This window comes from Brachyistius frenatus, unplaced genomic scaffold (assembly GCF_029030835.1).
Source record: "Brachyistius frenatus isolate BFR_SWC_R1_liver_20210118 unplaced genomic scaffold, ASM2903083v1 Contig_23, whole genome shotgun sequence".
Lineage (NCBI taxonomy): Eukaryota > Metazoa > Chordata > Actinopteri > Embiotocidae > Brachyistius > Brachyistius frenatus.
The window spans coordinates 2215979-2234504 of NW_027210622.1; the positions used below are offsets into that span (position 1 = coordinate 2215979).

The following is an 18526-nucleotide window of genomic DNA, read 5'->3' on the forward strand; positions in this document are numbered from 1 at the left end:
TCATTTCTAAATATGACCAACTAACACAATTTTCCTCTGAACTGGACAGAGAAGCACTGATCATGGGAAAGTCTTTCTCCTGTCTATTCAAAATGACTGTAACAGAGTGCTCATACTGTTACTGTATTACTTTTTCATCATCAGGCTTTAGCTATGGACTAAATGCATGTTTGCTCAATATGTTGTGAACCAGTTGAATTTTTTCTTTTTTTTCTGTTTGATATTATAGCATGTTCCAAAATTTTGCCAAATAATGATGGCAAAACTGTTAATCTAAATTCCTGTTTCATCTATGTCTGCAAAAAGACACGAGGAAAAGCACAAAAAGGTATTTTTAAAAGAAGTAGAATGTGTCATAGATCAGCATGTTCTCATTCCCAGGGTGCCAAATACTGCAGTTTGCCAAAGCTGTTATGCACAAGGTACCTTTGGCCCTGTGACAAGTCAGGTCAAAGACGTAATGCAAGTAAGCTACATAAATTAACAAAAAAATTTGTGATGGACACAAAATGACCTATTTATAGTCTTTGGTGCCTAAACCTGTGGCACCTTGTGCCTATGTCTAACTGTGTTCAGACCAAACACAAAGCGAAGTTTCGCAGTGTGTTACTCACGCAAGTGCATACGCTCAACTTAAATATTTTCAACTCAAGTGGATGCAAATTTGAGTCCTTTTGCGTCTTTGCATTGACTTTGTATATAATCACTCCATGAGAATAATTTCCTTTGTCTGAACACATCATAAGACACCAGCAGGCTGTGCAAAACGGCAGTATTAGGCACCCTGGAAAAGAGGTTTGATATGTCCAAGTTCAGACAAGGAGCAAAGGTTGGGATAGAATTGAACATAAGTCATAAATGGAGAGCAAATATATAGAACCTTTTTAGATTAGTGGTTTACGTACACTCCCAGGAAATTGGTAATAAAGCTGACATGCAATGTGCTCGCCTGCCATTAGAAACACCTTTGGGATCAGTGTCTTGCCCAGGACACACTGTGGACAGGAGGAGCTGGAGGTAGCACAGCCAACCCTGATTGGTGGATAACCTGCCCTACCATCCGAGCCCTTTGTGTGAAGTGTACAAAGGACCTCTAAACACATAATCTAAATGTTTATGCTGGCATAAGCATTGAGGAGCAGGCTGAGTGAAGCAGACAACAAAGAATTAGCAAAGAGAAGAAAATATGGGATTGATCTGACGGGGGAATGAGTTTGAGGAAAGAGCGGGACTCAAGAACAGAGCTAAGGGTTGGAGGAGCAGAGGAATGAGGGCGATTCGAGGAAACTGGGAGAGAAAATGGGAGCCAGGGGTGGGTGAGAACGGAAGAGAAGAACAGTGGTCTGTATAGTTAACCCCCTCCCACCCACCCCAACTTGTCCAGCTGAGTTCACACACATATACTGACCCCTACCACATACTGTGTTCCATCACAGTGTATCCATCCATTCCCAGCCTTCTTCCAAACACTGTCTTGATGTCGCTCACAAACACCACATCCATAGATTTAAAGTGCTTGTTCTGTGCACAGTCTTTCGTGCAGTAATTAAACCCACCATGCTAAAAGGAGCACCACAGCTGATGAAGAACACTAGTTTCCTTGATCAATCAACTCAGTGTGTTGCAGGGGATTTTTGTTTTCCTCACTAAACATAAGCACAAATGCAAGAGCAAACATTTCACCTCTGATATAGGGAGGAAAAACCACAGGAAAGGATGATCAGAGAGATGAAGGTTTAGGCTATCGGGAAGAAAAAGACACCAGATAACAGCATGAGGAATTATGGTGGATCATTTGCTCTCCAGTCTAAACAAGCTTGAAAGATGAGTGCCATTTCTCTTCAGGCACTGGCATATTCCTGGCTGTTCACTGAGAGGCACAATCACAGCTCTTTCCCATGTTTTCATTAAAGCTGTTTTATGTGTGAGGCAGAAGAAAAGTAATGTGCACTTGGCTCATGTTTGAATTTGTATTGTCACATTTGTTGGTGTTTTCTTTCTTATCTCTGTCCAACTTTCCCTGCCCTCCTTATTCAAAGTGACTTTCTTTGCATTTGTCCCTGACTATCCTTCCCTTGCCCTTATTCTGCTCCTCTATTCCCCTAAATAGATCCTTCTTTTAGAGAGGGGGAGAAAAAAATTCTCAGATGACAAGTCTCAGTGGGAATGTCAGAGGCATATCAGGAAACTTGTGAAATCCATCTCCGCTGGCTACATCACCGCATGTTAAAATACCTCTGCCTCTTACAAATCTTTTCAATGCAAACATTAAACATGGAGGACCGTGCAAACACAGACCCAGCACAGTGTCTGCAGTGTTAGCTAACAGTAAAATGGTTTATAGCAGCACGCAGAGACACTAGCCGCCATTTTACCGAGTCTTGAGCAGTTATAGGGTGGCCGTTAGGGGGGCCCGCAGGGACTCATTTGGGATTAGTGTGCTGCCCAGTCGCTCGTATAGTTGTGCTTCCGTAAACAAGAAGGCCTATCAGTCACTGGGAAAACTAAAATACCCTCCCTCCTGAAAAGCACCCAAACAAAACACCAAAATTAGACATGGAGCTGAAACCCACAGTGACCTGCTGATCTTTGCAATCCCTCGGTGCCAATTGGTACTGACGCACAACTATGTATGAGCAGACATAACACTGAACGGGCGATTACAACTGTATTGTTCCCATGAAATGTCTCAAAATTAACCAGTTTCAAGAGGTTTTCCACAGAGTTTGATAATATCATGTATGCTACTGTATCTGCTTGTTCCAACACATCAGTAACACTACATTACAATCATGATGACTGAAAACGGATTTCTTCTGCTTCTTTTCACTGTAATTTAGCCTGCTTGATTTCATATCTCTGGAAACTTTGACATCCTGACTGGAATTTACAAGTTCTGTGGTTTTGAGCAATGCTTATGATAGACGTGCCAAAGAGAGTGCAGGATTGATGAAGAATCTCTTAAAAACCAGGATGTTTAGTTTAGGCAAATGAAACCTAGGACCACTGCTTGATTTGAAACCCCTCCACTGATCTGACTCGACAAATTTGATTGCAACTGCATTGTGCGGACAAACGTACAACTGCAAGATTTGGATTTGTCTGAACGTAAACCGCAAAGTAATGTGATTCCTTAAGTGTTTGTGGGTCACAATCAAATGAAAAGTGTTTAATCAGAGGTCTTACTGGGACACAAACATAAGAAACTCTGATTTTCAACAGAGGAATGTTTGACTGGGAACTTGGTCACTCTGGAGATTTCTTCTGTCCCCTTTGTATTGTCAGCTGGGTCTATTTCTGATCTGCTAAACCTTGAGGGCAAAGAAGGAGTCAAACATGGCTTTGGAAGAATTTTCCCCAATCCCCAGTGGGCATGTGTGTATATATATGTGCTTACCTATACATGTAAGGGTGCGGGGCAGTGTGATTATTCTCCTGCTGCAATCGCTCAAGATGGAAACTCTGCAGTTCACATCGAGAGCACTTTTCAAATAAATTTAAATTCCCGTCGCTTTCGTTTCACTGTTCTCCATTGAGTAAATTAGCTGCAGAGGCCAGCTGGTTTGAATCTGTGTACAGTCTGCCGATGTACTCATGATACCCCATTTACTGAAACCTGTACTGAACTTGCACTGAGGCACACTGAAACAGGACCCAGCTGCTGGTGTGCTTGCGACCTGAGATCTAATTGCCTGCAATGGAACAAGCAGCTTTGAAATGTGGTTTTTGGAGGAGGGGAGGGGGTAGAGATGGTGGGGTAGGGGGGTAAAGAGCCGAATGACTGACACAGACGTGGAGGCTCAGAAACCGAGGAAGACATTAAGTTTCTGCGTCTGAATTTCTTGGAACCGCACATAATTGTTTGCAGAACTTGAATGACATCACAGCATCGACTTTCACTAATGGGCTTCCTGAAAGAACTGGGGTGTTGTTCAAAACAAACGATCAGAGATCATACATGGTGCTTTACACACTGTACAATACAGGCTTTATGAATCTAATAGTCTGTGTGATCAAGAGGTGTCCATGAAGAGTAAACAAACGATCAGAGATCATACATGGTGCTTTACACACTGTACAATACAGGCTTTATGAATCTAATAGTCTGTGTGATCAAGAGGTGTCCATGAAGAGTTCTTTGAATGAATTTTGTTTTATTTTTTTTTCTTGCCATTTATCTCATTCTGTTGTCATCTCAGGCCTCAGTTGGAAAGCCAGAAGTGTGAGATGTGACAGATATTTCAGGCACATTAAGAGGGTGAAATACGTGCTGCTCCTCTGATCAAACTCCCGAGTGTAAAACTGAACAAGACAGCTGAGAGCAGACAAAATAATGTCACGCAATAACACTTATCAGATGGCAGAATGCGAAGAGCATCAATAACGTCAGATAAAGGGCAGATGTTTAGCTTGTTCTGCTGCTTTGATTCTGGCGAATGTGTGATGCAACAACGCTTTGAATAAACTATTTGGCATGCGCAGAAAAAGATTTTCAATTTACAAGTTGTGTTAAACGGGAACAGGATTGTGCTAATACGGCTGAACAGGGAGTCAAACTAAAACACAAATCCAATCAGCAACCTGCTTTTCCTCCTATTATAAGAAGCCAAAAACATTTTTTTTATAGTTATAGTTTTTATGAGAAAAATGTGACATTTTGAGAGATAAGGAAATCACTTTCTTGCCAAGAGTTAAATGACCAGCTGCTATTGTCTCATTAATATGCAGAGTAAATAAGAGTAATGTGGGAGACTTTTAATAGGCCTATATTTTGATATGAAGCCAAGATATTTTACCTGCAATTTTCTATTTACTTCAGAAGAGAGAATACATTCACTTATAAAAATATGAAGGTTCTTTATAGCGAAAGCTGCTAGATGCGTCTTAAAAGTTGCCGGGATGTGATTAGCTTAGCATAGCATAGGCTAAACAGGGGAAACCTTTAAGCCTGGCTCTGTCCCAGATTGAAAAATACACCAACCAGCTCTTTAAATATCTTAACATTTTGCATCTTCTTTGTTTATTCCATTCACAAGTCTAAAACAGACAAGTTTTGTTTTCTCAGTTGTTCCAGAGCTGCCAGTCTTAGAACGCTAAGCTGATCACCTTTCTGTTCTAGCTGTAGCCCAACACACAGACATGAAAGTGGCATCAAGTTTCTCATCAAACTCTGAAAAGGGAATCAACATATTTCCCAAAAAGTCTAACTTTCCCTTTCAGTACATGTCATCTGTTTGAACTGGAACCAACAAACCTGGTTCAAATTGTTACCCTCACGGCCACATTGAACTGACTGAAGCACCAACAGAAAACAGTCTTTGAACCGTTAATGCTTCCAGCGTCACTTTGGTTTGGTTTGAAGGCGATGTGAGGGGCTAAATGTTCAGCTGAGTTCAGGAAATTTGTTCGTGGTCTGCTCTTTAAGAATAAACATGGGGGGGGGGGTGCCGACTCAATTTCTAATCCCTTCCAGTCACGCTAACCTTACGTCTGTTTGACTGATCTGGTACTGCGCCTGTTTCGCCTGAGCCTTTCTGTTCATAAAACACCTATTGAATGGAAACATAGAAAGAGCTGCCGGTGTGAAAGAATAAGTCAAAGTCAAAATGTTTAAATGAAAAGGGGAAACCAAAAGAAGGAAAAAAACAAAGAAAAAGCAGAAAAACACTTTCAAGTCTGTCTCGTCCTCCTTCTCCTTGCTCTCACCTTATCAACATCTCAGCTGCACGTTTTTACAAATTATTCTGGGATGCAGAGAGAAGCCAACACTCGTGGATCTGGCATTCATTTACATTCTTACTAGTTTATGCCTCCCCTGCTCTCTTTTTTTTCTTCAAGAAGAGAGAGCAAGCTGGAACTCCAACTGGCCAAAAAGAAACAGAGCAAAATCATTCAAGCAACAACATCCCACAGCGAGCGTCCCACAGGATCCGTATGGCTGCCGTGCGGTTGTGATGTCTTTGTCCGCCCATCTCCTTTGATTACCATCATGTCTCGGGAGAGGTCCATGAGGGCAGAATTTGCGTGCATTCATGTGTGTTTGAAAAGATGTGTAGGAGCATGTTTGTAAAAGTTTGTCTGGAACATAATTGTTTTGCAGTTTTGACACTGGGAGAAAGATTAGCATACTGTACATTTTTTATTTTTTATTTTAAAAGATTTTCCCCTTGGGGTAGAACAATAGGCTGTAAACCCAACATTAATGTATTATCACCTCATAAAGTTGATTTGGTGAACTGGCAAACCGTCTTTTATTTGCACTGCCCTCAAACACAGAACTTTAGAATATACAACATTTCCGATCACCTAAAGAATGTTAATCCAATATTCACTATTTTTCTGATGTCTTTGTCCCCACTAACTTCTTACTTATCTGTTTGTTTGTTTTTTATCTGCAAATGCTCCACTGTTCACCAGCTAGTTTTTAACTTTGACCCCATTTACACTTTTCATCACTCGCATGAATGCATCCAAGAAGCTTTCAAGATGGACTGAAATTTGATGGCTCAAACCACCTCCAGCCTCCAGCTCAACCACTGAATTGTCTGTATGGATGAGGAAGCAGTGCGAGTTAGCGCACACATTTATTGTAAGTAGGCCCTTCGTCTGTCTGCTGTTTGGATCAGGGCAGGTAGTCTACTGGGGTTTCCTGTTTTTTTTTTACAGACAACAGCCACTTGTTGGAAATGACGCTGATGAGAGCTGTGAGATTGAACTTGGACTGTAAAACTGCACCAAAACAACGGGCTGAAAGATGATAAAGAGCCAAGGAAAACTACAGAATAATTATTTCTGGGTTTATCACATCTCGCTTACATGTTGCATTTTTTTTTTTGTTAATATAAAAATATTGATTAAAGCAGTTTCAAGTTAAGATTATTTAATGTTTATTTCTAAGGATTTTATTTTTAAGAATCTAAGGGGTTAACTCAACAAATTGCACACTGTAACCCAACAAGTCATTTATTTTCATATCGATACTGTAAGGACAATGAATGATTATTGTAATTGTGTCTTCAGGAACGACAAATAAACAGATACAAATCTTGAACCACAATGGGTGTACAGTTGTAACCAGAATTAAAAAAGAGCAGAATACCATCCCTCACAGATCAATGTAAACCGATTTATTATGGGCAAAAAAAACCTGACGCCTTTAGCCATAAGCCATCATCAGTGTTAAGCATTAATTGATGAAGTTGATGATTTCCTTTAAGCTGCGGCAGTTACATCCAAAACAGTTATTATCCTTTCATGTAGAGAGTGATGTGTGTACACATATGTGAATGTGTGAGCCTAATATGCAAAGTCTGACTGATAAAAGCTGCATGAATGCCCTCTAGGAAAAAACTTTGATTAATGTTGAGCGTTAACTCTGACATCGCAAGAATGAACACATCATCTTGATGGTTGAGTGATATGGTTACAGCCCTGTGGAGCCAAGAGGGGTGTCAGTATCACACTGAAGCCCCAAAAAGTTTTCAAAGCTGGATGTCATTAGTCCTGTAGTCTGCCAGTGCTGGACTGAACACATGAAGACGGCAGCCACACTCACCCAACAAAGCTTCAGCGCTGACACACAGCCAAGCCAAGAGAAAAATACCGGATCACCAGTAAAGTGCTCAGTGACCTGAACCACCCTTACAGTTTAGGATGGAAATCGCTGGATGAAAACTGCAGATGGGTTCAGATGTCTGCTGTCTGAAAAAACACACAGAAAACAGATGTAAATACATGCACAGTATACTTGCACACACGGAGGGATGATCACTGGTTTCTTAAAGTGTTATCTGCTGTTATCACTGTAATTGAAGAGATAGGTGGTCATTTCCTGCAAGAGAGGAGCTTAATTGTGATGACCCGTTGCTCCTCACTGCAACCAGTCAACTGTTGTCTGAAGAAGACCAGATCGCTTGTATCCCTTTCCTACACCCCCTCTCTCCTTGAACATTTCCACTGAACTCATCCCTCCTTTGCCCTGCGAGCACTTCAAAAGAGCGCAGATCTCCATGAATAACCCTTGAGCGGCCACTAAACCGCTGCAAGTTGGCTGGAAAATCCAAACAAACAAAATGTTGATAAGTGTCTTAGGTCATGCAGTGAGACCATCGAGTGAGTGGATACTGGAAAGGAAACATCAGTGAGTCAAGAAGGAAATGTAGGTCAGAGAGGATGAAGAGTTTAAGTGAAGACAGACAAAAAAGAGAAAGCGATACAACTGCTGGCAGCGAGGAATGTTTTCTTATCATCACAGAACTGGTCTGGCTGGTCAGATTTGGGGGATTTATCAGTGGATTAGGACTGAGGACTGAGTGGTTATAGATTGCGGGAGAGTCAGCACTGCGATAGCCTCAGCAAAACCCTGGCCTGAGGTGTGGAGAACTTGGTAGGCAAAGACCATTTAGATGGTGTTTTAAAGTTCAATTTGCCCCGCTCCTATCTGCCTCTTAGGTAATCAAAACCTCAACCCATATGAACGTCAGACAGGAAAAAGCTGAAGCTGTGAAATAACGTCTGGGATATTTTAAAGTTTTATTGCACCGGGCAGAAGTATGCCCCAAGTTCATCTGTAGGCCAGAATTCACCTTCACAAAGTGAAATGAATACTATTATGCCATGAGAGATACGTTTCCAACTTACAAACTGTAGGTAGGTGGTCCCGATTTCCTAGAATTTCTGATGTACAACTAATTTTGACAACCACATCTCTCCACGCAGCCTGTGAAACATAAAGCATGTAAAAATATTAACACTACAGCTGAAACTTAGCCGGCGCTGCCAGCTAAGAGAGGCCATCATTCCTTGGATAGAATCAAATCAGCACGGTGGCTGTGGTCCACCAAAAATAAACCCTTGTGCACCACAAACAGGTCCTGTTGGTCACGTAACGAGTCCACCCACGTCAACATTACATCCACACCCAAGAGGCGCTGGCTCAGCTGAAAGCAGTCAGCATCACCACGGTGTGTGGCAAAAAACATACGTTAAGAATACCAGTGAGGGAGATCCACGCAGAGTTTGATTCCAGTGTTGATGTAGAAAAACTGAAGCCTATGAAGGAGAAACATGTGAGATCAATCAGCAAAGTGAGAGGAAAGAATGAAAAAATGGAAACAAAAACTGTGATGGAGAGACACAATAAAATAGAAAGAGAAGCAGATGAGACTAACTAAACATCAAATGATGAAAAAGAGGAGATGAAAGAGGACAGCTTTTCCTTCCTGTGCAGGGTAGTAAGTCCTGTCCGTCTGTTAGATCACTCATCCTCAGTGTCAGACCACCGGTTCTCTCTTTGAGACTTTGATGTGAGGCCTCTGCGTTCACCCTGACAGGATATTACTCTGTAATGATCTCCTGATAGGACTCCCCTCCTACACACAGCAGTGCAGACAGCAGGGAGTATGAGTGAAATGTGCAACAGCTACACACACACTCTCAAGCGCAGACACCAAGAGAGCAGCAGAGAAAGTTCATCAACCAACTTCAAGTCCTAAACTACCCACACAAACACAGATAAAAGGCATGTACACACATGCAGATATTATAAGCTTTCTAAAGCTGCATGCTCAAGCGTGTGCAAGAATAATATCAATTGTATGCAAGACAGTAAAAAGCACAGCACCCTGCAGGCTTCCCACTGTTTAATAAAGGCTATAATAACAATGTTTGCTGTGAAAAGAAGCTCATGTTTTATTTCAGCCACTAGCGCTGCCTGATCCCTTTTGAACTACTCAGCACACAGGCCGTTTTCTTTAGTGGCCTCAGGGTGACTGTTGATTGACCGTTTCGTGTCAGCATGTCAACCAACAGAGTTAACTGACACTATCAGGGGCCTGAAAGACCAGACCCTTTCAAAACACAAACACAAAGTTTGGATGAAGAAGAAACACAAACAGACACAGACATACACAAAGGAACCAGAGGATCATTTAGCTAAACCAGGTAATCACACACCAAACAGGTTTATTAGAAAGAAGCTTCTGTTTAAATAGTGCAACAGTGTAGTGTAACATATCAGAGGAGACACCAGATAAAGAGCAGGATTCCCAACTGTCAAAACACTGTGGATAAGGAAAGCTGTTTGAGTCACAGTTGATTCAAATGTGTTCAGACAGACAGTTCCTGCATGTGCAGTATTATGCATGTGCATAAATAATCCGAACAGCATGTGCATCATACCAAGCCCTGGCTCTAAAACCCCACAACACACCAATAAAAGTTTTATGTAGCTTATACAGTGCATCTCTCCCTTCTTTCCTGTTCTGTTCTGTCCTGATAAACTTTCTGCAGGCCCTGCAGGAGACATTTCACAGATGAACGACTGAAGCGTGTCAAAGCATGCTGCAATCTCACTGACAGGCCCTGGGAATTGAGTTGTCATCATGCAAATGAACCATGTGAAATAGATTCACTTCTCTTCGATGATTGTATAAATGAGGGTTGTACAATAGAAAATCATGGGAGCAGTAAATATAAATTCTGAGAAACTCGAGAAACACAAAAGCTCAGTGTCTGTGTTTCACTTGGCTTGGAGAATTTGGGAAATTGTTACTGAGCCATTTGTACTGAAACTGGTTCCTCTAGTAAAATAGCTGCAAAGTTGTACTAATCTTTGAAAAATGGGGAAGCAGTATTTATATCGAACACGTTCAAATTAACAAACCTTCCTAATGATTTTATTTAATGTTTTCTTTCTGAGGTTGACAGTTATTTTATTATCTTAAAGCTGACATCTGTTATCATTGCAGATAACAGAACTGCACACTGATGTCAACATCACATGCTACTAATTTAAAGGATTTTTATTTTTGAGAAGGGGGTGACGCAGACAGAGTCAAGTACCTTTCTTTCTCTGTTATCATGTTATTTATGTTTCAAGAGGGGAGTCCTCATGATGATATCAGGAGGATTCGGTTTTTATCACATCTTTGTTAGCCTGTTGATCAATGACGTATGTGGACTTTGAAATGTTAAGTCTCACAAGACTATTGTGTAACTGGAGCTCCTGATCACAGTGACTGACATCAATGAGATCCTGCGTAATAAACGCTGCTGCTGCTCCTCATCTGTCAGTCAAAAACAGACTATACGACGTACCAGGCATCTGTGTGTGTATATACACCCGTTTTTGTTCATGTAAGAGAGGAAGAAAGAGAGAGTGGGAGGAAGCGAATGTGAGGGGGGAAGAGAGTTTGGTTTAAGACCAACCCCCTGAGCTGTTGCATGTTTCAACTGAGGTCTCATTTCACTCCCTTGTCAGTTTGACTGGGACTTAACTTGGTGCTCTTGTTTGGATTCTCCTGACTGAACAGCAGATGAAGAGGAGGATAAGAGCAACAACACAACAATAATAAGGTAATTTCTTGTTGAACCCTCTTTTCTGATGTAGTATTTGACTTTTGTAATTATTATCAGTTTTCTTAAATATTTTTCATACAGTTGGACTTGTGTCATGTTTTATGTCACAGAATGAAGGGAGAAAATTATAACTATAAAGGTGTTAAAATTTTTGTGATTTGGGTCAAACTTTTACTATAATATTTAAACATTTATTTTAGGAAAAGTAAGGATGCTGAAACCTGTTAACTAAATGGTATAGGCATTTCACTATTACATTACATTTCATTTAGCTGACGCTTTTATCCAAAGCGACTTACAATAAGCACATTTCAACTATGAGTATAACCAATATGTCATGCAAAAGTAAAATTTCAAAGTACAGTATGAGTGACTATTTCTGTATTTCTTTCCAATGTTGAGCGTTCAGTGATACCAAATTCTCTCGATCACATAACTTTATGGATAATCTGACACTGAAATACCGTTTTCATTCATATTTTCATGCATGGTGTAGATCCAGTCTGCACTATGGAGGTACTCGACATTCAGCTGTTTGAGCCAATGTGGACAAGTTACATTTCCCAAATTCTTGGCACCAGCTTGAGTGGGTTACAGTCTCCAGACCATTTGATAAATGTTAACATGTGAGTCAAGAGGCGAAAAAACAATTTTTACGCACGTAAGAGACTGAGAGGAATGCAACTCTAATCACCACTGATTGGCTTCAACTTAACAGTGTAAAACCCTTCAGTGCATTTGTGATTATAGTTTGCAAATGCTATAAACCTTTGGACGTGCGGTTTAGGGCTTAAACATTGAAGGTTTAAAGTATAGTTGGATGTGTGTGAGTATGTGTGTGTAGGGGGGTTGTTCAAACACACCTCATTACTGTGAAAATCAGCTGCATGTGTTCAAAATTAAGTCCACATGTTGTGATGGTTCCTGTCTATCAACCTTACAGTGACTGACACACACTTTAAACACAATAAACAAACTAAATGTTTGTTTGACATTCAGTTGATCCCTCTGCCCTTTAGTATCAAATTCTGCCCCATGAACACACACAGCCGTAATCACTCCGCCTTGTCTGTTTTATTGAACATCATGAGGTCATGACTGTAGGTATATTTTACATTAAAAACAGTATGCACTCAACTTCAGATCAAGATGTTAAAGTTCAGTTTCAGTAACCACATAACCAGCCTACACATTGCCCCTCTGTAAAAGTGAATTATGAATTTTGATTTATTTTATTTAAAAAATTTCCCTTCGGGGATTAATAAAGTAACTACCTAACCTAACCTAACCTAACCTTATTGCATTTCATTCAGCTAAATATCCTAAACTCATTTAAAACGTATAAATTATTACTAACTTTACTTTAAGAGTGTGCTGTTTTAAAATGAATGTTTTAAGATGAAGTTTTAAGCTGTCTGTGGTTCTGAACCGCTTCTTTCCATCATTTTCATGCTCTTTTTCATGTCCCTCTGCAGTGACTGGGACCTCCAACCAGACAGAGCTCAAGAGCACCGTCTGCTGGCAACAAGGAAAACATCAAGGGATTCTGGAGGATTACACCGTATCAACTGCATGTAATCCTTCCTTTTGTTGAAGAAGCTCAAGCATTTTTTGTGTGTATCAGTTTTGTGCTTTGACAAATTCTCTATAGCTCAGACTGCTAAAACCATGTCAACAAAGATGACTGTATAGCCACTGACTGCAGGCAGAACAGAAGAAAAGCAACATCAAGCATGGAGGCTTTAAGTTCGGCTCGTGCAGGGACTCACCCTCCTACACCCATCTTCCCCACCTCCACTACTCCCTCATCTCCTGGCTACATGCAGTTCTTCTGGGAGTACCAGGAAAATTCTGTCATTGTGGAACACTACAACTACACAGGCAAGCTACAGAAAGACCGCTACCGTGACGGGCTCAAACCTGAGGGCATTGCATTCCTGGTGGTGTGTCTCCTCATCGTCCTGGAGAACGCTGTGGTTCTCATCGCCATTTGGAGGAACAAGAAATTCCACCTGCCCATGTATTACCTGCTGGGAAACCTGACTCTGTCGGACCTGCTGGCTGGGATTACTTACATGGCCAACATCATCATGTCGGGGCCTAATACTTTAAAACTTACGCCGTTGCTATGGTTCCTCAGGGAAGGAGGAGTCTTCATCACTCTGGCTGCCTCCATCATTAGTCTGCTGGCCATTGCAATTGAACGCCATGTCACTATGGTGACTATGAGGCCATATCATGGGGCAAAGCGGGGAAGGATGTGGGCACTAATTGGTGCTAGTTGGGCTCTGGCAGGGTTTTTGGGAGTCCTCCCAATTTTGGGATGGAACTGCATCCACAGACTGGACCAGTGTTCAACGGTGCTCCCTCTTTATGCTAAAAGCTACATCCTCGGCTGTGTGTCTGTGTTCAGTGCAGTGCTCCTGGCCATCGTTGTACTGTATGCCCGCGTTTTCCGTATTGTCCGAACAAATACACAGCGCCAGCGGCTGGGCCTGTCAGGTAGCATGAGGAAGGGCTTGGCGAGAAAGTCACAGAAGTACATTGCCCTCCTCAAGACAGTCACCATTGTGCTGGGAGTGTTCATCGCATGTTGGCTGCCACTCTTCCTCCTCCTCCTCCTGGACTTTTTCTGCCCTATTCGCAGCTGCCGCCTACTGTACAAGGCCGACTACTTTCTGGGAGTGGCCATGGTCAACTCGCTTCTCAACCCCATCATCTACACGCTGACCAGTAAAGACATGAGGAGAGCCATTCTGAGGCTGCTCTGTCGGCCGTGTCTGATGACCAGAGATGGTCAGGTGAAGAAGATTGGGATGCCATTCTTGGAGTGCAGTTTCAGTAAAACTGAGGTGGCCTCCCAGAAGTTAGAGGGTGGAGTGGAGACAACTGTTTCCTCTGGGAACGTCATCACCACTCCATCTCCAATTAAAGCTTTTTACCCCAAATTTTTTAAGCCATAAGGAAACAGACTGACTGAGTCCACAAAGTGTGTGAACAGAGGACATGAGGCAAACCCTCCATGGAGAAGGAAGGAGATGTGGTACCCTAAAATCTGGAGCAAAACCAGAAACAGAGGCTATATGAAATATGATGGAGGCACAAGAGCATCATGTTGAGACAAATGTCTCAGTTACAGAAATATAACTCCATCAAAAAACATCATTGTAACATATTTACAAAGCCAAAGGCCACACAGATGCAACCCAAATGTGAACAAGCAAACAAACTCTCTTATGAGTATGATGCTAGTGAGGAGTCTCCTTTACGTAATTGCACTGAAATATCAAAATGAATGGAAAAGCCATTTTGGATTACATTTTCCTGTGGTTCTGTAGGTTGGGTCAAAGGCTGGAAGGAGGCTTTTGTAAACTCAAAGACTGTCATGACTGAAAAAGGATGAATGCATTATTCTCCTCCAGACTTTCTGCATTAATGGTGAACAAGAGTGGTGGCCTGCTTTTCCATTTTTTGGCGGTTTCTTATTAAAGTCCCTTAAATACAGCACCAACACTCCTAATACTTGCAGTATATAATCTGTGCATCTGCAGACACCTGGGTTTTGCTGGTTCGAAGACCCACACAGTTGTAGGATAGATTTGTTCAGATAAAATCAGGTGGAGCAGCCCGATGTATATCTGTGCATTTGATTTAGGGAGAGTTAAAGAGGGGTTAACCAATGATAGGAAAGGAGGTTATTCTCACGCTTAACTTCTTAAAAACACAGCTTTCTGAGACTGTGTAGGGGGGAAGGCGCAAGATTAAAACCCCCACAGTTTTCAAAATGTCAAATGCTCCATTTCATGTGGAAGTGGAAAGTCGCTGGGGTTTGTGCCTGAATTTTTGAAATGTCAGTCTGGCATCTACAGTGAAACTGCTCGAGCAACAAGAGCAGCAAAATATCAACATACCTATTATGTGATTAACAGATAGATGCAACAAATAATGCCTCCTTTCAATTGTTACATGCAACCAAATGAGCTTCAGCCCCGTCTGTAATAAGCCTGGTAAAAGATAAGATCAAGAATTTATATTTAAACTTGTGATTTAAGATGAAGATGTTTTTAATCACCATCATCCAGCTGCATACAGGCAAGAATGTGCGCACATTAGTGAGTTAAATCATGTGGGATCAGGACAGTAAAATTGTTCCAATACTTCCACTATTCATCATGAACATTTCTGGCCATAGTTTCAGGTATTGATTTATTCTAACTATGAAATGAGGTTGACATCGTTCTTTTATACAGATGTTTTTTTAGTGCATTCTTTCAGGACCTTAATTGATGAATGAGGCAGTGTGTTGTTTTTTTTACTGAAATTCATGTAGTACAACGTCTGTATTGTAAATTATATATATTTTGTAACAAGAAAAAGCTTTTAAACTTTACCTTTCTTTTCATAAAAGAAATAAAATGTTTTCTTAAATAATTCCAAAGAGTTTTGGGTTTATTTTCTTTGTGTGTGCACTGTAAAATTCATGAGCGAATCTGTGTGTATTCAGAGGTTGTGTGAAGACATACCACAGGAAGTCAGCCTCCTTGTTTCACATCTGGTAATGCCATTGGCCTACATACATCAAGCTCTGCTCGTCTCAGACTGGCTCAGGCAGCACACAATACACCTTTTATTAAACACTGAACACTCCATTTTTCTTCTTCCTTATTCTGTCAACCTGGAACAAAGATCAACCATCACCTCGTTCTGATCTGCTGTCCACACTTGTCTTGGCTAATACAGAGAAAAATCATGTCCAGCTGGCTTTCATGTTGTTCCACAGAAGCTTTACTTACAGGCTTTTAATTCAGCTACAGTGGCAAGAAGAACGAAGTCAAGTTTTTGAAATTGTCTGCATTTAGGTCTGAATTTGTTTTTAAATCAGCTCAGACCTTTATGTAAATTACAATTATAGAAACTACAGAAAACACTATCTATTTTAACTAATAACATGCAAATTTCCTTGTTTGTGTCCAAACTGAAAACATCTTTGAATCACTCATAGTGCAAGTTGGCAAAAGTGTGTCAAACCCTGGATTAGATGAAACAAAATTAGAGGTGTGGTTTAGATCTATTTTGAATTTTTAAGAACTCATAAATGTAAAGTTTCTTGATGTTAACTTCTGTAAAGTAATCTTGTGTTGTGTTGTATATTCATCAGTCCACCATTTAAAAACTACATGCATAACCTTCATGTACGGTGTAGCAGCCTGACAAACTATATCATTGTTTCACTTTTTGATTTAGTCCTCAGTGACCTCAAGACATACACATCTGTAAAAACTGGTACCACATGGCATTGGAAAACCTTTGCTATGATTTGTATGGGTGCAGGTGTTCCTCTAGATGTGGGATGTGTCCACCAGCTCTTTGCCTGTTGACAGAGGTCATCAAGTCAGGAAATCTTTCCTGCCCTCTAGCTTCCTTCCTGCTGCTGAACAGCAAAGAGGACAGGTATAAGTCATAAGTCAACTGTCATGATGCCCAGGGACAGTCGCTTTGTAACACAGACACATGTAGCAAACAGATGCACACTGTACTGTTACTTGCTCCAGCAGAACTGTAACACCTGTAATTAACTTGACCATAGAAAAGATGGTATATCATGTAACTTTACTTGTTATAGTGAAATGGGTTAAAAGCCAATCAAATAGTTAGACACCAGTATCTTACGTCTAAGTCCTTTATGGAGGATGATAGGCAAGACACAAATACTGCCTTGTGAAAATTGATAGGATAAGCTTATTGCCAAAAAAATAAGGCAAAATCGCTTCGCTTTACACCTTTAAAATAAAGCAGACATTTGTCTCTTTCCTTCAATGTCCTCATTCAGACACAATATGCTTTACTTAGTCAGAGTTTGAAATGCAGGAAGGTTGTTGGACTGTACTACCTGATTCTTAGGATGCACAATCGCCCTGGTACATTGATCAGATGCAGTTTGTCGGACCCCAGTATTCATTCACACTGTTCTTATTAAACACATGTGAAGGCACAGCCACGCACAGGAAACTCATCCAAAGTAGAGAACTTGAACTAGATGTGTGAACTTCAGAAACAAAAACATAGAGTTCAGGGCATAGAAATTGGTCAACTGTAGGGTAAAGGCACACTTCTCCAACTGAACTATTTAAGAGCTAAATATCTTTACTTTATCATAAATGCATTAGAACACAAATAAAGTGCACACAGGATCAATTAATATTATTAATTGAGTGAAATTTGGGGTCCACACACTTGTGTCCATGAGGCTAGTGCATCATACCTGCAGCTATGATGTCAGAGTGACCCAGGTCTGCTGCTTATAATTTCTGGGCCATTTTTAACAACATAAACTCCCTCTTTGGATTAAACTTTTGTTGTGTGTGTGCATGTGGTTTTTTGTGTGTGTGTTTTTTTACTGAAGTATTTTAGTTCCGTTCTGTCAAGTCACTAAGTAAATTCCAGTGAACTACTGTGAATCAGTTCAGTTATAAGCAACTATATTTCTGTTTAAATTGACCTGTAATCCAACGAGAGAATCCAGAGTTTCCAAATTCACTGAGCAGCTCCTCTGCTCCTCCACACGCTGCCTTCCACTTGCAGAAAATCCACAAATCCACATTACAGACCACCAACCGGCATGTTGGACAGTTCGAATTTAAATTAATGTAAAAAATTTTTAGCTATACAGATAGGTTTTAGTTATCTCACAGTCCTTTAACACTCTCATTTGTATTGTAATTCAAACGGAAAATCTCTTGACTAGCAACAAAAAAACAGTGCTGGGTTTCTATTACGCTACGTATCTATCTCTACAATCGCTTCTTTATACGCATGAAAATAAACAGGAGCTTTGTTAGATTTAAGCCAGCACAGAGAAGAAAATACACTTACCAGAGAATACTTAGCCCACTTGTGAACAACAAAATACCAAAACACTGTACCTCTGTCTTCAATAACCTAAACATTACATTTTAAGCAGTAAAACAACTTTATCTTCTCACTGTAGCAAGTTTACATATTGGACCCTGCTTCTTCTTCTTCTTCTTCTTCTTCTTCTTCTTCTTCTTCTTCTTCTTCTTCTTCCTCTTCTCCTCCATTTTCCTTTTTTTCCAACTTTGAGCTTTGACCTCTGCTGACTACGAACTATTTTTGCAGGTACTCATGCCCCCTACTGGGTACCTTGAAA

At 40.8% G+C, this 18526-nt stretch overlaps 1 protein-coding gene across 1 annotated transcript; it reads left to right on the forward strand.

The window, feature by feature from the left end:
• Window positions 1-11281: 11281 nt before the first annotated feature.
• Window positions 11282-15789, forward strand: s1pr5b (sphingosine-1-phosphate receptor 5b). Its single transcript, XM_069697273.1, has 2 exons — window positions 11282-11355; window positions 12834-15789. The coding sequence occupies exon 2, from the start codon at window positions 13092-13094 to the stop codon at window positions 14319-14321; it is 1230 nt and encodes a 409-aa protein (XP_069553374.1). The 5' UTR covers window positions 11282-11355; window positions 12834-13091; the 3' UTR covers window positions 14322-15789.
• The last annotated feature ends 2737 nt before the right edge of the window (window positions 15790-18526 follow it).